General features: G+C 40.1%; 2 protein-coding genes across 2 annotated transcripts; both read right to left on the minus strand.

Annotated features, from left to right (window-relative positions):
* Positions 1–1,869: 1,869 nt before the first annotated feature.
* On the minus strand, positions 1,870–5,439 carry MONOS_14593 (uncharacterized protein; the record flags this gene model as incomplete). Its single annotated transcript, XM_067867408.1, has 8 exons — positions 1,870–2,843; positions 3,073–3,285; positions 3,445–4,305; positions 4,482–4,598; positions 4,827–4,957; positions 5,042–5,165; positions 5,226–5,352; positions 5,432–5,439. The coding sequence occupies 8 exons, from the start codon at positions 5,437–5,439 to the stop codon at positions 2,394–2,396; spliced, it is 2,031 nt and encodes a 676-aa protein (XP_067722038.1). The 3' UTR covers positions 1,870–2,393.
* Positions 5,440–6,776: 1,337 nt separating this feature from the next.
* On the minus strand, positions 6,777–18,088 carry MONOS_14592 (uncharacterized protein; the record flags this gene model as incomplete). Its single annotated transcript, XM_067867407.1, has 4 exons — positions 6,777–17,326; positions 17,472–17,705; positions 17,772–17,968; positions 18,040–18,088. 4 exons carry the CDS (start codon positions 18,086–18,088, stop codon positions 6,968–6,970), a joined length of 10,839 nt encoding a protein of 3,612 aa, XP_067722039.1. The 3' UTR covers positions 6,777–6,967.
* Positions 18,089–19,111: the final 1,023 nt, after the last annotated feature.

Here is a 19,111-nt window from a genome sequence, read left to right on the forward strand (position 1 = left end):
AATTTCCTCTAAAACAACTTAAACTGCTCACCTTTTCAAAAAGTCTTCAACCATCACGCCTGTGCCATCTGCTGCTCTTTTTATTAATTCAAAGCATTTTTTGCTTATTTCTCCATAATTATCCATTGCTGTTCGAAGCACCCGAACAACGCTTTCAATAAGCCCAGCAAATTCTTCATTCCGCAATTTGCATTCCCTAAAGAAAGAGTCCAACGTTCCGATCCATCTCAATAAAATGAATTCTTCTTTGGTTTCTTTTCCTCTCTTCCAATCCACACATTTCGACAGCTCTTCAAGTTCTCTCTCCGCTTCTCTCGCAAAATGCAGCTCATTTCCAACAATATCTTCCAAGCTTCTTTAGAAACAGAATTTTTGAGTCAGAAATTCCCAAATCGAATAATAGTTAAGATGAGAAAGAATGTTGCGTTCCTGATAACATTGGATTACTCCCGCTTCACATTCAGATACAGCTTCTGCTCGACAAACTTAATTAAAACAAAAAAAACCTTGACAATGGAAATCACAGAAAAATTTTTTCACACATTCTGCCCAAAAGCAACTCAAAACCACCAATCACATTTCCACTTCTTTTTGCAGCTCTTCATTTTCCTCTTTGTTCAATACAGCTTTCAAAAGATTAGGAACAAAAATGGAATGAACTACTTCTGAAATTAAACCATTAGAGAGTAGCAGATAACAATCACAAAGATAAACCAGAGCATTTCTTTCTTTTCTTCTCCTTTCTTCTATTTTTTCGAGAATTAACTTTTCTTATATTTCACAAAGAAACGAACCATTCAAACCATCCATATTCACGCTCATTATAATTATCCAATATTCAACATGCTCCAGAAACACAGCTGCAGTACCAGACACAATTTTTTATGTTCGATCATTTTATGTATTTTATCAAACATTTTTTTGTGAAAACAAATTTAATCCTTTGTCTCACATTGCTTCAATTACTCAATGCATTTCTTCCATTTGCTGTCTGCGCATCTCCATTGCATCTTTCAAGCTCAGAAAACATTTCTGAATAAAATAAATAAGATATAATCATAATCATAAAAAAACCAGCATTAACATAAAACGCAAACCCAAAAACGTATTTTCAATATTCTTCTCCTTTATTTTTTGCTTATGTTGCAGTTGGAAAGTGTCACACTTCAACAATTCAAACAAAATAAACACATGAAAATAAAGGAGAAAGAAATTGAAATGTTCAAAAAAAAATAAGTGTGAAAAATTTTGTATTCATACCAAGATTAAACTGATTTGTTCTATAAATAAGCTATTTCGTAGATAGTTTTCGAATAAAAAAACGAATAATTTTGTAATGGGATACATTGATCATTCACAAAAAATTCAAAAAAGATATTATTATAAATGTTCATATATTTATAATTTAAACTTTCAAGTTGTTATTCTCTGAATATAAATGAAATGTTTTTTTTTTTTTTTTTTTTTTTTTTTTTTTTTTTTTTTTTTTTTTTTGTGGAAAATTGGTGATGGACGTAACGAACTTTTTTCTTCACGTCGCCCAGGGTTATAAAAAAGAAAGAAAGAAAAAATTAAGTTATTTTTTGAAAATTCTACAAAAAAACAAAAATGATAGCATAGTGTACATTTTAACATGTATCCATCGAATTTGTTTTTTATTTCACTGTGAACAAATGAGAAGAAATGAAAGGATTTTATGTCATAGCAGCCTTCGGAGAGATGATCAATATAAACGAAAAACAATATTTTAATGTTCAAAACAGTTGTAGTAAAAACAATCTGTGAGTTATTTTTTTTTAAAGTCACTCATGTTTAATATTTTAGTTGAATAAAAAAAGTTTCCCTTGTGAGAATAAGTGTAAAGAGGAGAAATTTTGTCGTTTTTTATCAAAAAATGGTCAAAAAAATGTTGAATTTCAATGAACCTGAAAATTAAACATTTACCACTTTTCAAAAAGAATATCATAGATAGTAATTTTTGTTACAATCTTTTCATATATGAAATTTTGGTACTTCAAAAACTCTCACATTTTTTCAACAGAATAATTTTTTAGAAAAAATAAAAATTCAAAAGTAATTCTTGAGGAATAAACGAAAAAGTCGAATGTTATGCTCTGACGAAATATTAAAATTAAATATTTTATCGTTTATAAGAAACAATAACCATCTAACTATGAGAGACAACCAAATTTTCGATACAAAAGCAAACTCGAAAACATAAATATTCAAATCGAAAGGTAAAATAAAAACACACAAAAAAGACGAATAATTTTAAGAATACATCAGAACGATGTCTTTTAAGCAGACAAAATAGAAACAATAAAATAAGATCCAATAAAATTGATATGATCAATCTCAATCTGATTTTGATTTCTTGCTCCTCTCCAACTGAACTACATCAGATGTGTTCTAGAAGCAGAACTTTTCGGACGAGGGTAGAACAGAGGCTTCTGAGAGGGGGTGGAAAAGCCAAGTGAAGTGGATGGCCTGGTCGAGGTTGAAGAGGTGGATTTTGCCAGAGGATCTGTTTGTGTGGCGCTCAGCTGGGGTTGATAAAGACGTGATTTCAGCTGGCCAGAACTGGCTGTGGAAATAGAGCGTGAAGTGCTTTTGAGGGCAGAAGAGAAAGGAGAAGAGGAAGAAGTAGAGGAAGAGGGCCGGAACCCAGATGAAGTGAGAGCGCTGGATCCACGTCTGGTGAGTGTTCTTGATGTCATGTTTGTGCGTGTCTGTGCAGACGGCGGGGAATATCCAGATGGCTCGGGTGATGTGCTTGAGGAGGCAGACGACTTGAGGAGCCGCTCGTATCCTTGCGCTAAAGACTCATTCGCAGACTTCACATTCTGAATAGAAAAAACAGACAATATTTCCATTCATACACATTGTTACACACAAATAAGGATGATTCATTTAATGCAACAAACATATAGAGAAAAATAGAGAAGATGAAAACAGAAAAATAAATTTCAAATCAAATCATTTCTTTAATTAGGCTAAAAATAAAAATTCTCAACAAAAAAATGAAAGCAGAACAAAAACAATATTAATCATTAAAATTTTACGATCCCACACTTTGTAATCTCTTGTGTTCTGCTCCAATTCCCTGTTCCGCCTCATCAGTCTTTCAATGTCAGCAACAGTCGCATTCATCGCCTTTTCCTTTATTGAGGCATCACTGAAACCATCTTCTCCTTGCTCGCTGGACATTTTGACTCCGCCGCCTGAAAAAGAAGAAGAGGAAGAAGATGGCCTCTCACCCCATTCAGATTCTTCTGTGAGAGATTTCTGAGAAGAAGAAGAGGAATATTTTTTTTAGATGCAGAAAGGTTAAGATCAATAAAAATAGAAACATCAAAAATAAGTGTGTTTGAGGAATAATAAGTCAATAAAAACAAATGTCAAAGAATGAAATAGATAAAAATATCTTTTCAATAAAAAACACACAATCTGCATTTTGAGTGCAGCTAACTCTGATTCGTAGCGTGCCCTCTCCGTCTTCCTTCTTTCTTCCTCCACATGAGAGCGCCTTTCCTTTGCCAGCATCCGTCTTGTTTGCTGAGTCAGTGCAGAAATGCGTTCCTCTTGCAAAGCAATGATTTTCCTCAGCACTTTCCCTTCGCCCGTGTCCAGCGAGAGATCGCTCAGCGAACTGGATGACATCACATTCTGCCCAGACATCGCTGAATAAGAGCGAGAAGCACCAGAAAACGGAGATGTGGAAGCTGCTGAAGAAGAAGAGGAAGAAGCACTTGGATCTTCAGACAGCTTCTTCAATACAGAAAGAGGAGATGAAGATGCCTGCAGCGAGGAAGAAAAATTCACTGAAGAATATGGAGAAAGATGGACAGAAGCACGCGGAGAAGGAGAAGCAGAAGGCGAATGAGAAGGAGATGGTGAGCAGGTGGAGGATGTTGAAGCAGAAAGAGAAAAGGAAGAGGTATTTAAGCGATTCGTGAATGAAAGCAAGGCTGTTCCATCGCCTGCGCTGAAAGGAGAAGCAGAAGAGAAGGAGAGCTTCCGCTTCTCTCTCTCTTTCTCCTTCTCCGCCACAACAGCATCAAACAGTCTGTCGTATTCGCTTTTCAGCTCGCGAATCTTCTTCAGCAGCACCTCGTTCCCCAACTGCGACTTCCGCAGCTCCATCTTCAGCACAGCAATCTTCTTGTCTCGTACGCCAACCATCGCCGTCGTCCGCTCCAGTTTCTCATTCGCAAACTGCAGCTGAGTGCGCGCATAATCCGTCTTGTACGACTGCAGCTCCACTTTCACCTGGTCGAGCTCTTGAACAAGTCTGTCTTTGTCAACCTAAATGTGCACGTGCAATGCAGATGAAGATGCGAAGCAATCGAGTTGATAGCACAAGATGTTAATAAATGAAGAACAAGTTGAAATCATTTTGATGTAAGAATGTGATGATAAACACACAAACAAAGAAAAAAAAAAAAGAGAGAAAGAAGAACGCAATAAACAAAATACACAACCTCCAGTTGGAAGCAAAGCCGCTGCACTCTTTCTTTCTCCAGCTCTTCTTGTCTTTGGGCGTTTGAGATTTGTTGCACATCAGCATGGTGCTGTGCCTTCATCGAGTGAAGCTGAGACTGAAAAGAAAAATGAAGTCACAGTTGAATGTTTTGTACGAGTTTGATTCGAAGCGAATTCAAAATTTGAATGCAATGGAGTGAAAGAAATATATAATCAATCAAACAAACAACCAAATAGAATTTAAAAAATAAGAAAAAAACATCTCGAAGTTATTACATTTTCACAAAAAACATGAAAAATTAAATGATTATGATGCAATTTCTTTTCGAAAGATCCTTGCATACGTCAAGTTGAGTGATTTTTAACAGCTTCAGTTGCTGTTGTTGGATGACTTTTTTCATTTCTGTCATCATTTCTTTGTCGTCGTTTATTTCATTCTGCAACTTCTGAATGTGCTGTACGAGCTTTTCGTTGTCTGAAGTATCAAAATACAGCACAATTGAAAGCAAAACATAAACATTTTCATTCAAACAAGTCAATCAATCATCATTTTTCAAGCCTTCCTTCAGAGCTTCCAAAGACATTTTCGCGTTTGTAACAAGTTCTGAACACGAATCTTCTTTTGCTTTAATCAACTTTTCAGTTTCCGTTTTTGTCGTTGTATTATCTTGGATTTGTCTTTTCTATTGTCAGTTAACCGTGATTATTATATTAATACGCAAAAAGTTGATCGAATTTCATACCAACAATTTAATCTCTTCCTGCATCATTAACATTTTTTTAGATTCAGCAGTCTTCCCTTTTGTCGCATCAATTGATACTTGGAATTCATAGTTGTTCTTAAAATTAACCAAGGTTCGTAGTTCCCCTCTGGGTGCGAATATAACACAAAAAATTAAAAAGAAATAAAATCAATAACCAAAAAAAAATTATTCAAATAAAAACACACTTTAACATTTCAAGAACAGCTAAAGACTGCTTTTTTAGAAGTTCTTTTCTTTCGTCTTCTAACTCCTCTTTTGTTGGCTGTCCCTCTGGAAAATCTTTCATTTCCAAATATCTGTCATTTGACATAAAAATTCGTAAAAAACAAACAATCGTTCAAACAGTTCAACAATTGTACGAGCTAGTTCTTCTACTGGTAAAAGACGCTCAATTAGATGATCTCGTTCGACTGTTAGTCCATCAATTATTTTCCGACTCTCTGCTGATTCACGCTATTTATCCAGTAATAAACAAAATGCATAAGTCGACATCATTAAATTATTTCACAAAACCTCGAATTCACCTTTTAACATTTTCACTTGAGCCGTTAGAACTCCATTTTCCTTTTGAAGAAATATTGCCCTTTCTTTCAGCGAATCTGAATCCATGCATTCTGCATTTTTTTGTCCCCCCTGAGAATTATTTATTTGCATTTGTTCATTTTTTTGAGTCATAAACAATTTTTTCTTTAATTCTTTATTTAGTTCTAAAAATTGTTTAAAGATCATTAAAATATAATTATTTAATACTATCAAAGTTTATCCAGTATTCTTTTTTTATGCAACGAATAAGCACGCATGATAATTGTTTCAACAAAGAATTTATCATTTTCAAAAAAAAAAAAAAAAAAAAAAAAAAGAGAGAGAGAGAGAAATGTGGATTATCCAAAAAAGGATATATTAATTTTGTGAATAAATTATGTATTAAAAAAAATAATTGCTAATTGATAATGTTGAAAAAAAAAATATTTTCTGTTCAATTAAAAAAAAATAATTTTGAAGTTAAGTTTTCAACTTCGTTAATTCAAATTCTGAGTGACATGGTATTGTTGATATTCCATGTTTCTATATAGGCAATGTCATGCTTTTGTCATGTTAGAAATATACTTTTTTATTTCTTTTCCTCATTAATCTGCTTTTTTTTGAGAAGCACATTTCATCGCACGTTGATTCTCTTATCTGAAATTCGCACAAATTTCATATTGCAAGATTGCGCATATGCATAACTAACTTTCGGAAATTGTTATATGAATAAAAGAATAGCAAAGGAGAATTTGAACATGCATCCTTCTTGTGACTGATGGAACACTCTGACAGGATTTGATTTTTCAAGGCATTTGAGGGTTGAGTTTTAAAGTTTTTTGTGTCGTCAAACAAAACTTTTGAAACTCGCGTGAAATCTATGAAATTTTTCCAGAATAATAAAAGTAGAATGATGTATGACGCGCTTCAAAGCAAGAAAGGAATTCTTGTCGTTTTTTCTATTCTTTCATATTTATAACATTTATTTCTCATTTTTATGAAAGAAACATTTTTATTAAAATCATGATATATTTAAATTGGAAAAAAAAAAAAAAACGAAATATATAAATATATACAACATCACTGCACCATCATTGGAATGAAACATTGCACGATCACGTGCAAAATACGCAATAAGAACAAATAATAAAACACAAGAAGAAAAGAAATATGCGAAGAATCCGTTCTGCTAATAAACTTCACCACTGAAGCAAGCAGTGTTCATCATCGAGCAGCATTGCCTTCATTGAATCATAGTCGCATGTACGTGCATAGCTCATCATCTTGCCCCACAGCGGGTCCTGGTCAACCACCTCCCACAGGCGGAGCAGCCCAGACACATGCGTCTGCTCGTTGTCGTCCTTGCACGCAACCACTTTCTTCTCAAAGCTCGCCATCGACGCTGTGTAGAACACCTTCACCAGCTCCTCCAGATCATCTGCTGGCCCATACGGCAGTACGTAGTTCTCCAGCCCCATCAGCACCTGATGCATCCGCGCAGACATAAACGGGATAGTTCCACCAGACACTGTTGACTCGTTGGCAGGCACCGTCCGCCCGAAGTCGATCAGAAACACCTCCTCCTTCGCTGTGCCTTCTCTCAGCAGCACAAGATGATCTGGTCGCACATTTCTGTGCACTTTGTTCTGCCTGTGCATCACCTCGAGTGTGGTGATCATATCAAACATGTGCTTCCCCAAGTGCGGCGATGTCCATGGCCACGACTTCCCCACGGGTGCACACACAAGCAGACGATCCAGCTCTTCCCAGCACACAAAGGAGTTTGCATGTGGCACACGCGCCTCCATAATCGTCTGCAGAATAAGAATTTCGTTCATCAGCTCCTCCGCCTTCGCTTCCATGTACGCTTTGAAAGAGCAAGGTACAGTCTCATCCAACTGCACAACTTCATCATCATCATCGTCGTCGTCGTCTTCATCTCCATTTCCATTGCGAGCATTTACACTCTTACTACTCTTGGCCAACGTTGTATCACCATTTCCTTTGCCTTTTGCTCCTTTCTTCCCCTTCTTCTTCTTCTGCACATGTGCCACCAAGCAATAGCTCTTCTTCCCAAACCCGACGATATCGCTGAACGAAAACCGTATCCCACACACCTCGCATTTCGGAATGTACCCAAAGAAGTTCGGTGGTTGGTTCAACATCCATGTGAAGTTTGCAAACGACGTCTCCTCACAAAACGGCTTGGGTGTTGTATACACAACGCACATTGTGCCATGTTGCTTGTATCCAATAAAGATCTGATAGTAAAAAGGAGTCATCGCAATCGTTATGACATAGAATCTCCACGGCTGTGCCTGCAGCAGCTTGTAGGTGTGGATCATTGTCTCTCCCGTCTCATCTTTGGTGAGCGACCTCCGCTGTGCAATGTACCAGTCATCTAAATTGTCTGTCGTTGATCGCTTGTAATGCGTGGGTGTTGGGTAAAACATTGGCGGAGGCGATGGAGTTGAACGGGAACTTTTGTCATTGCTTTGCGTGTTTGAAACAGAAACTCCTTCGCTTTTTGATGATTTTGACTGAGAAGCAGCTTGTGCATTGTTCTGCTTCTGTTTCTGCTTCCTAACTCTTTTTCTCCTCGTTTTTGTCCAGTAGAAGTCGATAAACGTCACAAAAGAGCGCTGCACGAAGCGGCATTCAGAGGGATGGCCAGTCAGCACCATGAATGTTGGGTACATGTTTCCCAGTGTTATTCCACACTCAGAAGCAGGGCAGATGTAGAGGTGACTGTATGGCTGGGTGGTGATCTTGATTGGATAGTTCGAGGAGAGGAAATCGGAAACACTTGGTGATGTTGGGGCAGCAGCTGGATGAGCAGGTGGTGAGGGTGCATTGCTCATTGGAATAGCAGAAGAGGGAGAAGAGGAAGAGGAGGAAGAAGGAGAAGGAGAAAACGAAGAAAGGGAAGAAGACGAAGGGGATTGGAGAGGAGAGGAGAAGGGAAGAGCAGATGGATGTGGGGCAAGTGACTGAAATGAAGAGTGAATGGAAGAAGGTGGAATGAGTGGCTGTGTAAAAGTGTCTGATTGAAGTGAATGAGATGTCTGATTGATTGAATTGCTATCAGAAACAGAATGAATTGGAGGGATAGAAGAAGAAGCATTGGGAAGCAATGGCTGAATATCAACTGAATCAGAAGATGAATTTGAAGAAGAAGACGAAGACGAAGACGAAGATGTAGATTCAACAGCAGTAGAAAGAATACTTGTTGAAGCATCTGGAAGGAGAGCCAATGAAGTGTCAGATGTTTGATCACTGAGAAGAGAGAAAGGAGCAGATGAAACAGATGAAGCAGAAGCAGAAGAAGAGGAAGAAGAAGACACAAATGAACGAGCTTTCGAAAAAGGCGAGAAAAGAGAAGGCGAAGAACGAGAAGAGGAAGACAGGAAATCAAACAGTCCCTTTTTCTGTTTGTGAGGCGAGGAATGAAAAGGAGAAGGCGAAAGCGAAGGCGAAAGAGCGATTGAAGTGGCAGGGTGTGATTGAAGGGCAGAAGGCGAAGTGAAACCCATCCTCAGCGGAGAAGGAGAGGGAGAAGGCATCAGAGAAGGAGAAAGGGAAGGCGAGAGAGAAAGGGAGAGAGAAGGTGAAGATGAGGAGGAAGACAAAGGAGAAGAGGAGGAGGAGGAAGCGGAAAAAGCACGAGATGAGAAAGGGGCAGAGCGGAAGGCCAAGATGCGTTGCTGCTGTTCAACCGACATGGTGGCAAAGGAAGAAGGAAGAAGTGTTTTCGGAATGGGCGATATTCGTGCTGTTGGTCTCAGCTTCGATTTGGACTGCGAAATTGGGTGGGAATGAGAAATGACTGGAGAAAGAGACAAAGAGGAAGAGGAGGAAGAGGAAGAAGTTGAAGAAGTTCGTTTGATTCTTTGATGAGATGAATGTTCTTTTGTGTTTTTGTTCTTTTTCTCTTTTCTTCTTTTGGAAGACGTTTCAGAAGTCTCGTTAATTTCTTCTTCTTCTTCCTCCTCTTTCTCTCCTTTTTTATCCACTTCTTCTCCATCTTCCTCTTCTTCCTCTTCTTCCTCACTCAATTGTGTTTCTGGCATCAGATCATCAAGAGGAAGTGGAATGAATGAAGAAGAAGGAAAAGACGAGGCTGTTGAATTTCTTCCATTTGAGCTGCCTTTTGTTGATCGAAGTGGAGTTGAAGGACCAACGCCAATGTATTTTGGATCGACTGCCTTCTTTCTGAATGAGAAGGGAGACAGAACAGTGGAAATGATAGAAGTGAGCGAGGAAGAAGAGGAAGCAGATGAAGAGGAAGAGGAACCAGAGGAAGCAGATGAAAAAGCAGCAGAGAGAGAAGTCGAATTTGCAGATGAGACACTGCTTGAGGATGATTGTGAGCTGATGTTGAAAGCACTTGCGATGCTTGTGGATGACTTGCGTGAGTCCCACTGCCTCGAAGAAGGAGATGAGATGGAGCTGAACGGCGGGAGATGGCGCTTCCCATCTGCTGAAGTGACGAGAGAGAGAGAAGAGTCATTCAAAGAAGAGCTAACAGCAGAGTCAGATGCAGTTGAAATAGAGGGAAGCTCGTTGGGTGCGCCTTGTTTGCGTACTGTGCCTGTTACTGAGCTGTTTGAAGAAAGAGAAGAGGAGCGGGACAGCTGTGAGGTTGGGGTGGAGATGGAGTAGTTTGAGAGAGAAGGGTTTGTCTCCAGCAGCGAAGCCAGTGTCAAAGGCGGAGTGCTTGCTGGATTGGGCACTTCATCTGATGTCTCCACCAGCAGTGCAGACAGAGACTCAATGCTCAGCATCGTGTGCGATCCCACAATTGCTCCTTCTCTCCCTCCGTTTCTTCCTCCCATTTCGCTTCTTCCTCTTCCTGTTGCTGTTGCTGCATCCCCTGCCATCCTCAGTGCTGATGCTGAAGAAGAAAAGCCCCTCCCATTCAACACTCTTCCCCCCACTCCTCCTACTCCTAATCCTCCTTTCTTTCTGTTCGGCGCTTTCTTCGCAGTCTTCTGTGCCAGCACAGTCAGCGCAGACAGATGTGGAATGCTGTTTGCCACTTTCGCACTCACCGTGACTGGATGACTCAGCGCTGCCTCGTTCAGAATGGCAGCTGTGTCTGAGTGGTCTGCTTTTGCCTTCGCCACTGCAGACTCCACTTCGCTCACATGCAGCCCATAAATCGTGAGGGAACGACGAGTTGAAGCAGGAAAATGTTTGGGCGTTTTGCTGAATTGGAAGCGGTTCGGATCGTCTTCTTCGGTTTTCTCCTTCGCATTCTCACTTTCCTCCTCTCCTTCATTGCCATTTCCTTCTCCATTCGTGTTCTTGTTTCCGTTTTCCTTTTGTTCTTCTTCATTCTTCTTCCCTTTCTCCCCTCCGTTTTGTATGTCCATCTTCTCATCTTTCGTCCTGCTGGTTGTTCGGAATGAGTCAATGTCTGAAGTCAAAATAATTTCTTCCTCTTCCCTTTCCTTCAGTGCCTTCATTTGCATCTCCTCTTTCTTCTTCTTCTTCGCTTTTGCTGCTGCTTTTGCTTTGGATCGCTTCAGAAGTGGATCAACATCTGGGAAGTTCGCATAAACCTCCCACGATTCGTGATAGTAAGTGAGCTGATAAGGAAGAGGTCTGTTTGGTGGAGAATAGCAGAGAAGAGGAGGAGATGGGGTGTATTCACGTGATGGATGCTTCTTCTTCTTCTTTTCTTTCTCTTTCTCATTCTCTTTCTCATTCTCTTTCTCTTTCTCTTTCTCCTTCTGCTGTTGAGGTTGTTGCTGTTTCAATGATGGTGACAAAGAAGAAGAAGAAGAAGAAGAAGAAGAAGAAGAAGAAGAAGAAGAAGATGATGATGATGATGATGATGACAATGTTTGAGATTGGATAGCAGTTTGAGAAGGAGAAGAAGCTTCAGATGGAACAACTAGTGTTTGTGGAGGAGAAAGAAGAGAAGGTGGATCTGTTAAATCAGGTGACTGAGAGGGAGATTCAATGGGAATAGGATAATCTGAGGGAAGAGACAAAGAAGACATCGAAGAGCAGGTTGAAAGGGCAGGCGAGGCAGTTTGTTCGGGAAAAGAGGAAGAAGGAAAGAGAGAGGGGGAAAATGATGATGAATTATCAACAGTATTATTATTTCCGATATTATTATTAAAATTGTTTCCATTATTGACTGGATTTCCATCAACACCCAAAGAAAATAGAGAAACATTTGTATGGGATGCATATGGAAGCTGATCAGAAGAAGAAGAAGAGGAAGATGATGAAGATGAAGGAGAAGCAGAAGAAGAAGAATTTCCTCTGTTTGTGCTATCAAACAAAGCATTTGAGAATGAAGAAGATGTAGAAGCAGAAATATCAGGTGAATTTTGTACGAAAAATTGACTGTTTTGTTCAGAAGCAGAAGCTGTTGAAGGGCTTCTGGTGAAAGTTGGACGTTGGGGAACAGGTTTGATGAAAGGTGTGCGAATATCAGAGAAAGAGGAGGAAGAAGAGGGAGAAGAAGAGGGAGAAGAAGAGGGAGAAGAAGATGGATATTTATTCAATGTAACATCAGAAGCATTAATTTGGTAAAGTTGATTGTCTTCTTGTGAAAGAGAATAAGAAGACGAAGGTGACAAAGAAGAATAAAACAAAGAATTTTCACTGTTTCCATTCATTTGATGCACATCTGTCTGTCTCACAAGAGCAGATGCTAGTTCTTTTGTGGGTGAGTCATTTCCATCATCTGCTCTATGTGATGATGAGGAGGAGGATGAGGAGGAGGAGGATGATATCATTTGATTGTCTTCTTTGTTGTTAATGAGAGGAAGCTGATCTTCACTTGGAATCATTTGAATGGAAGAAGAAGAGGAAGACGATGATGACATTTGTGATGAAATCAAATTCAAAGAAGAAAACTGCGTAGATGATGAATTGCCATCAGCTTCAATAACAGCTCCTCCTTCTTTCTTCATCTTGCTCTTTTCCTCTTCCATCATTTTTCTCATCTCTTTCTCCTTTTCCTTTTCCTTCTCCTTCTTCCTCTCCAACCTCATCCTCTTCCTCCTCTCCCCCCTCTCCTTCCTCCTCCTCATCTCCTTCAGCACAACCTCCTGCTGTGCATAATTTGCCTCTGAGAAGATGACTGAGTGTGGATGTCTGCTAATCTCTGTGTTGAACAGAGGAAGATACCAGCTCTTCGGTGGGGCAATGGGGGGCGAATAAACAGGACGAGGAAGAGGAGAAAAGGGAGTGTCGCTTTCACTCTCGTCATTTTGGTTGGATTCAACTGGAACAGAAGCAGAAGCAGAAGCAGCAGGTTTTTCTGTTGGTTGTCCAATTTCTTCTACTTTTCCTGCTTTTTCTGTTTTGTCTGATGATGTTGCTGTTTCCTTTATCGCTTCTATTGTCTTTTGATCAGCCAACTCTTTTACCTTCTTTTCTTCCTCAGCATTTTCTCCTTCTTTCGTCTTCTCCTCTTTTTTCTCGTTTTCTCCTTTATTTCCAATTGTATTTCCTTTCTCTTCCTCTTTCCCATCGCCATCACCAGCACCACCATCTTCTTCTTCATTCTTTCCTTCTTCCTCCTCTCCTCCTTCTTCTGCATTCTTCTGCTCCTTCTCTACTTTCTCTTCTTTCTCTTCTTTCTCTTCTTTCTTCTCAGCTGTCTCAGCCGGTTTCGTCTTCTTCTTCTCTTCTCTTCTCATTTCTTCTCTTTTCATCTCCAGCTTCATCTTCCTCCTCTCCTTCGCCCTCTTCTCCCTCTCCTTCTTCCTCCTCAATCTGTCATCTTTTATTCTCCTCTCTTCTTCAATCTCTTCTTCTTTCCCTGAATTATACAGCTCCTCCCTACACGGTATAAGGAAAGGCAGCAATTCCTGTGTCTCGCCATGGTATCTGATTGAACTGTCAGACAAACAGCTGAAAATGGCTGTATTGTGCGGCTTTTTGACGGGCGTCCAGCCATTCGAGAGGCAGATGAAGAGGAGCAGTGAAGACTCGGCATATTCTTGGTCTTCCACGCTGATCGCATACGGGTCTTCCTCTTCTTCTTTGGAGGTGGGAGTTGAGGAAGAAGAAGAGGAGGAAGAGGAGGAAGAAGATGATGAATTTGAAGAATTTGAGGAGGAAGAAGAAGAATGTGAAGAAGAAGAATGTGAAGAAGATGATGAACCAGAAGAAGACGAATCAGAATAAGATCTTCCTCTCTTGTACACGTGGTGTCTTCCTCTGCTTCTCTTATACTTTGGCTTGCCTTCATCATCCTCATCGTCATCGTCATCATCATCATTATATTTCCTTCTATGCCTTCCATGATGATGATGATGGTGATGGTGATTGTGATGATGATGTCTGCGTGGTCTGTTCTCCTTCGCCACTGATATTTCATCCTCTTCTTTCTCCACATGCTCTTCATCCTCCTCCAACTGTCTGTGTTTGCGCTCTTTCTCGCTCTTCCTCTCACTTCGGTGCGTCTTCTTCTGCGTGTTCCTGTTCTCTTCGTCTTCCAAATCAACCTTCCTTTCGTCGTCTTCCTCCTCCTCTTCTTCTTTTTCTCTTTCTCCATTCCCTTCTCTCTCTATCACCATCTTTATGTCTCCTATTCCACTTTTCACATCCTTCTTATCTTCCATTTTCTGTTCATTTCCTTCTTCTTTTCCTTCTTCTCCCTCTTTCTTCATCGCCTCTTCTTCTGCTTCTTTCTCTTTCGCTGCCTTTCTTGCCGCAATCTTGTCCATCCTCTCCTTCCTCCTCTGCTCCCTCCTCTTCTCCATCGCCTTCCTCCTCTCATAATTCCTCCTCGCATCTCTTTTCCTCTTCTTCTCCCTCTCCCTCGCCTCCTTCTTCCTCGTCTTCCGCAGCTCCTTCTTCGCTGCTATCTCCTCAAACGAGTCCATCATCAGCCTCAGAAACAAGAAGGACTTCGGGTGATAATAACCCCCCAAGTCCATCTTTCCATACTTCTTTGGGATTTTGTCTGCTCGTGTGGGTGGCAGGTCGGCGTCTCTGATTTCGAACTTGCCGCGGAAGTAGCCAGGAAAGGAGGCAGGGTAGAAAGGCATGGGGGTGGAGAGGAAAGGAGGTGGTGGGTGGAGAAGGAGAGGATGGGGGAGAGGACCCGGGGAGGAGTCTGGGGCTGGCTGGTCAGCGGATTCGGGTGGAGGAGATTTGGATTGGGAGGAAGGAGATGGGGCTGAAGATGGAGAGGAGGAAGAGGAGGAGGAGGAAGAAGAAGAGGAAGAAGAATTTATTGATTCTTGTGTGTTGAATGGTTGAGGGAGAAATTGGTTGTTTGAAGAAGAAGAAGAAGCCGAAGAAGAAGAAGAAGCCGAAGAAGAAGCAGAAGGAGCAGTAGGTTGAGGTACCATCTGCTTCATCATCGACATAAGGGCAGGGGAGACGTCGATGCTGGCGGCACCAATTTTGCCAGGCGTTTTGCTGATGTTGTTGCCAGAATTGAATGAAGTGGGGAAAGAAATGGAGGAAAGGGGAGAAGAAGAAGAAGAAGAAGAAGAAGAAGAAGAGGAAGAGGAAGAGGAAGAAGATTGAGATGGAGAAAGAGAACATGTTGTATTGACAGAAAGATTATTTTGTGAAGGAGAAGAAGAAGAAGCAGAAAAAGTATTGTTTTCATTGGGAAAAGAAAAAGAAGCTGAATTTGATTGAATTGAAGGAGATGTCCCAGAAGTTGTGGATGTCTGGTTTTCAGAGAAAGAAATGCCATCAGATGAAACACACGAATTAGCTGTTGAGGATGAAGGCAAAGGAGAAAGAGACGAAAGAGAAGAAGAGGAAGAAGAAGAAGAAGCTGACATATCATTTCCTCCAGCAATGTTAACACCCACAGAATTCACAGCAGTTGAATTGGCACTGCTGAGTGTAGAGACAACATTAGATAGTGAGTCAGGCAGCCCCGCCGTCAAATCTGCCTTTCCCTCTGCGTTTTGAGCAGCAGGCACCACCACCACTTTGGCTGATGTCTTCGCCTTCTCTGCAATCAACGTCGACACCTTCTTCAGTCGCGAGGGGCCTTTCTGTTTGAGGGTGAATGTTGGCTTGACCAGCTCAGAGGGGGCAACAGTGAGGGAGCGTGCCGCAATCACGTCGGAGTCAGCAGCCGCTGCAAGAGGAATGTCCAACATCTCCCTCAGCCGCCGGGCGTTGGTTTCGGAGTCGTCTGGGTCGGAGTCCTGGAGAAGGGAGATAGACTCGGAGGAGGAGGGGGAATAAGGGGGAGGAGGAGGAGAATGAGAGTGGGAATGGGAGTGAGAGTGGGAAGGAGAGGAGGAGGGATGGGATTTGGGGGAGGGAGAACGAGATGAATGAGGAGATAATGTAGAGGAGGAGGAGGAGGAAGAGGAGGAAGAGCCAACATTTTCCTGTTCTGAATGAAGTGATGAAGTGGAATAAGCCAAGTGAAGAGAATTTGTGCTGCCTCTTTTGCTGTGTGAGTGTTTGTGGAGGGAAGAAGAGACAGAAGGAGAGGAAGGGGTGAAGGAAGAGAAGAGAAGAGGCTTCAGAAGCAGAGAATCCGTTTCAGTCTTGTTTGTGGAGCGTGTGGAAGAGGTGTGGTGGCGATGATGTTGATGTTGATGTTGATGAGTGCTGAGGCGTTGTGCTTGAGGATCGGCAGATTCGGTGGAGGAAAGAGAAGATCGAGTTAAAGAAGAAGATGATGAGGAGGAGGAAGATGAGGAAGAAGATGAGGAAGAAGATGAGGAAGAAGATGAAGATGAATGTATTTTCACTTTCTGATGAGCAGCAGCTTCAGAATGGTGGTGGTGGTGGTGATGATGATGATGCCCTCGTTCACTTTCTTCCTGTTCCAGCAGCTTTTTCGCTTCTTCCTCTGCCAATATGCTCGCAATCGACTTCTCTGCTGTTTTGTGCGAGTGGCCATTCATCGAGGCAGCCAATGATGTCAGTTCAGGTGTCGGCGTCGGAATCTTCCCTTCCTTCAGCTCCCTCGCTATCATCTCCTTCGCCTCTCGGATTTTCTGCCGCTGCAGCTCTTTCTCCTTCTGCCTTTTTTTCTTCTCCTTCGCTTTCTCCTTCAAAATACGCTCTCTTTCCTTCTGCTCCGCCAGCAGCTGCTTCATCTTCTCTCTTTTGTTCGCCTCTTCCAGCGCCTGCCTCTCTTCCTCCCTTTGCCTCTCCTCTCTCTCTCTCTCTTCCTCCTCCCTCTTCCTCCTCTCCTCTTCTGCTATCCTGCGCTCCTCCTCCTTCTTCTTTCTATGCACTTCTTTTATTTCCTCGTCTGTGAGCATGCGAAACTTGTGTCTTTTCTCGGGAAAGCGGAAGTTCATCACCAAAATCAGCCTTTGCGCCACAAACGCGTCCAGCGGGTCTTCGATGAGCAGCAGGAACTTCGTCAGCTCTGCTTTGAGGGTGGCGTCCAACGGTAGCTTTGACAGCGGGCGCACGAGAAGAAGCACCGGAAGCACAAATTCCGTCCGCAGCAGCTGCGGATCACACTCAGTCAGCAGCACTTCCACACACTCGCTCAGCACTGCCAGCCCGCTCTGCTCGAATGTGCTCAGGCGGTCCATCATTGTTTCGAGGAGGAGCAGAACACACGAGCGAACATGCGGATCTGCTGGCTAATGTTTTAGAAATGAAATATTTATGGAATATTTATTGTACATTGTACATTGAAAAATAAAAGAAAAACATATTTTCAATAAAAATTAAAACAAAAAATAGTAAAAAATATTTAATTTTTAAAATGCAATGTTTATCACAAACTGTGTATTGGAATAGAATCCTGAAATACATCAATGTAAACATTGAATAATTTTCGCGGATTGGAAACACCCCATGGGAGGCTGCTTCATTTTTACGTTCATCAGGAAGAAATAATCTTCTTTTTTGAGATGATTCTTGAAATGGGAAGAACTGAATTCCTCCATGAGGTATAGGAACATATTCAGGCAAAGTCAAAGAAATTGCTACTTTTTGCAAAAATGGCCAAAAAAAAGTCTTTTAGAAACGTTCCAAATTTTTTAAACAATAATCAGAAATCCGAAAAAACAAAATCTTACAAACGAAGGAATGAGGGTATTTTAGTCCTATTCTGCAAAGAATCACTTCAAGAATGCTATAATCCACAAAAAGAGGAAGATCGGGAGATTCGGCAATTTCGTCGAGTTTTTCTTTAACAATTTCAGAATCCTTCTCCCCTTTAATGAAGTGTCGCTTGCAACGATTTAGTGCAACAACACAATCGCGAGGATACGATAAAGCTTTATATTTAAAAAATCATTTAAAATTTGATAATGAATTCAAAACAACGTAAATAAAGCAGCAATCATACAAGATTCATGAAAGCGTTGTATGCTCGGGTCCGAGGCAACAAAGCTCATATAATGATTGCGGAAATCGAAAAAAAATCAACTATTATTAATTATTTATTATTATGGGGATATTTCTGATGTTTTTCATTAAAAGTCTCTGTATTTGTTCAAAAAAACAAATTAGGTTATAAAGAAAGTTTAAAAATTATGAACAAAAAGTGCACTATCGTTTTTGAACAAGATTTGGTAAAAAAGTTTATTTATTTAAACGAAATACATATATTTTTCTGACTTTAGACTTGTTCGTCATATGTTGCTTTTTCTATTTAAAAATAGTTATGAAATTATCTGAACCAACAGAAATATTGAAATTGTTTAAACAATTTATTCTTTTGTCTTTTCCTGATTCAAAAAGAAATTAAGCAGAAAGGAAACTCTCCATAGGTTCAACATTTTAATGGGACTTTTTCCCTTATTGGCACTTTTTTTGTTTTTGACTGCCAACTTTCAACAAACGTTGATTGGCTTTCAGTACTTCAAAAAACCTTTTTTACAAGTTTAACACAATTTATTTACAGTTTGTTTTTTAATTTTTGCTTATTACACATTGAGAAATTACGTTTTTTTGTTAAATTTGAAAGGACTTTTACCAGCCAACTAGGCAACGTCCAAGAAATTAGATACATGTTTTGAATAGCAAATACTATTATCTAACTACTTTTAAATTCTTTTTTTTCATAAACACTTTTTTCTTGTTTTTTTCACATTTCATTTTTTTAACAACATTCTAACATAAAACCGATTATTTCTTTGTTAATATAATGAAATGATAAAAATAAAAATTTGATATGAAAAACAAATAGTCTAATAATAAAGTATTGGAAAAATGAAACATTAATTTTTTCTATTTAACTAAAACGGACAAATGGCGCTAACTTTAAATAATCGATGATCAAGTTTTTGTAAAAAAGTTAAGTTCTTGACAAATCGAAAAAATTAATGTTTCATTTTTCCAATACTTTATTATTAGACTATTTGTTTTTCATATCAAATTTTTATTTTTATCATTTCATTATATTAACAAAGAAATAA

This window comes from Monocercomonoides exilis (genome assembly GCF_001643675.1).
Source record: "Monocercomonoides exilis strain PA203 chromosome Unknown scaffold43-869231, whole genome shotgun sequence".
NCBI lineage: Eukaryota > Preaxostyla > Oxymonadida > Polymastigidae > Monocercomonoides > Monocercomonoides exilis.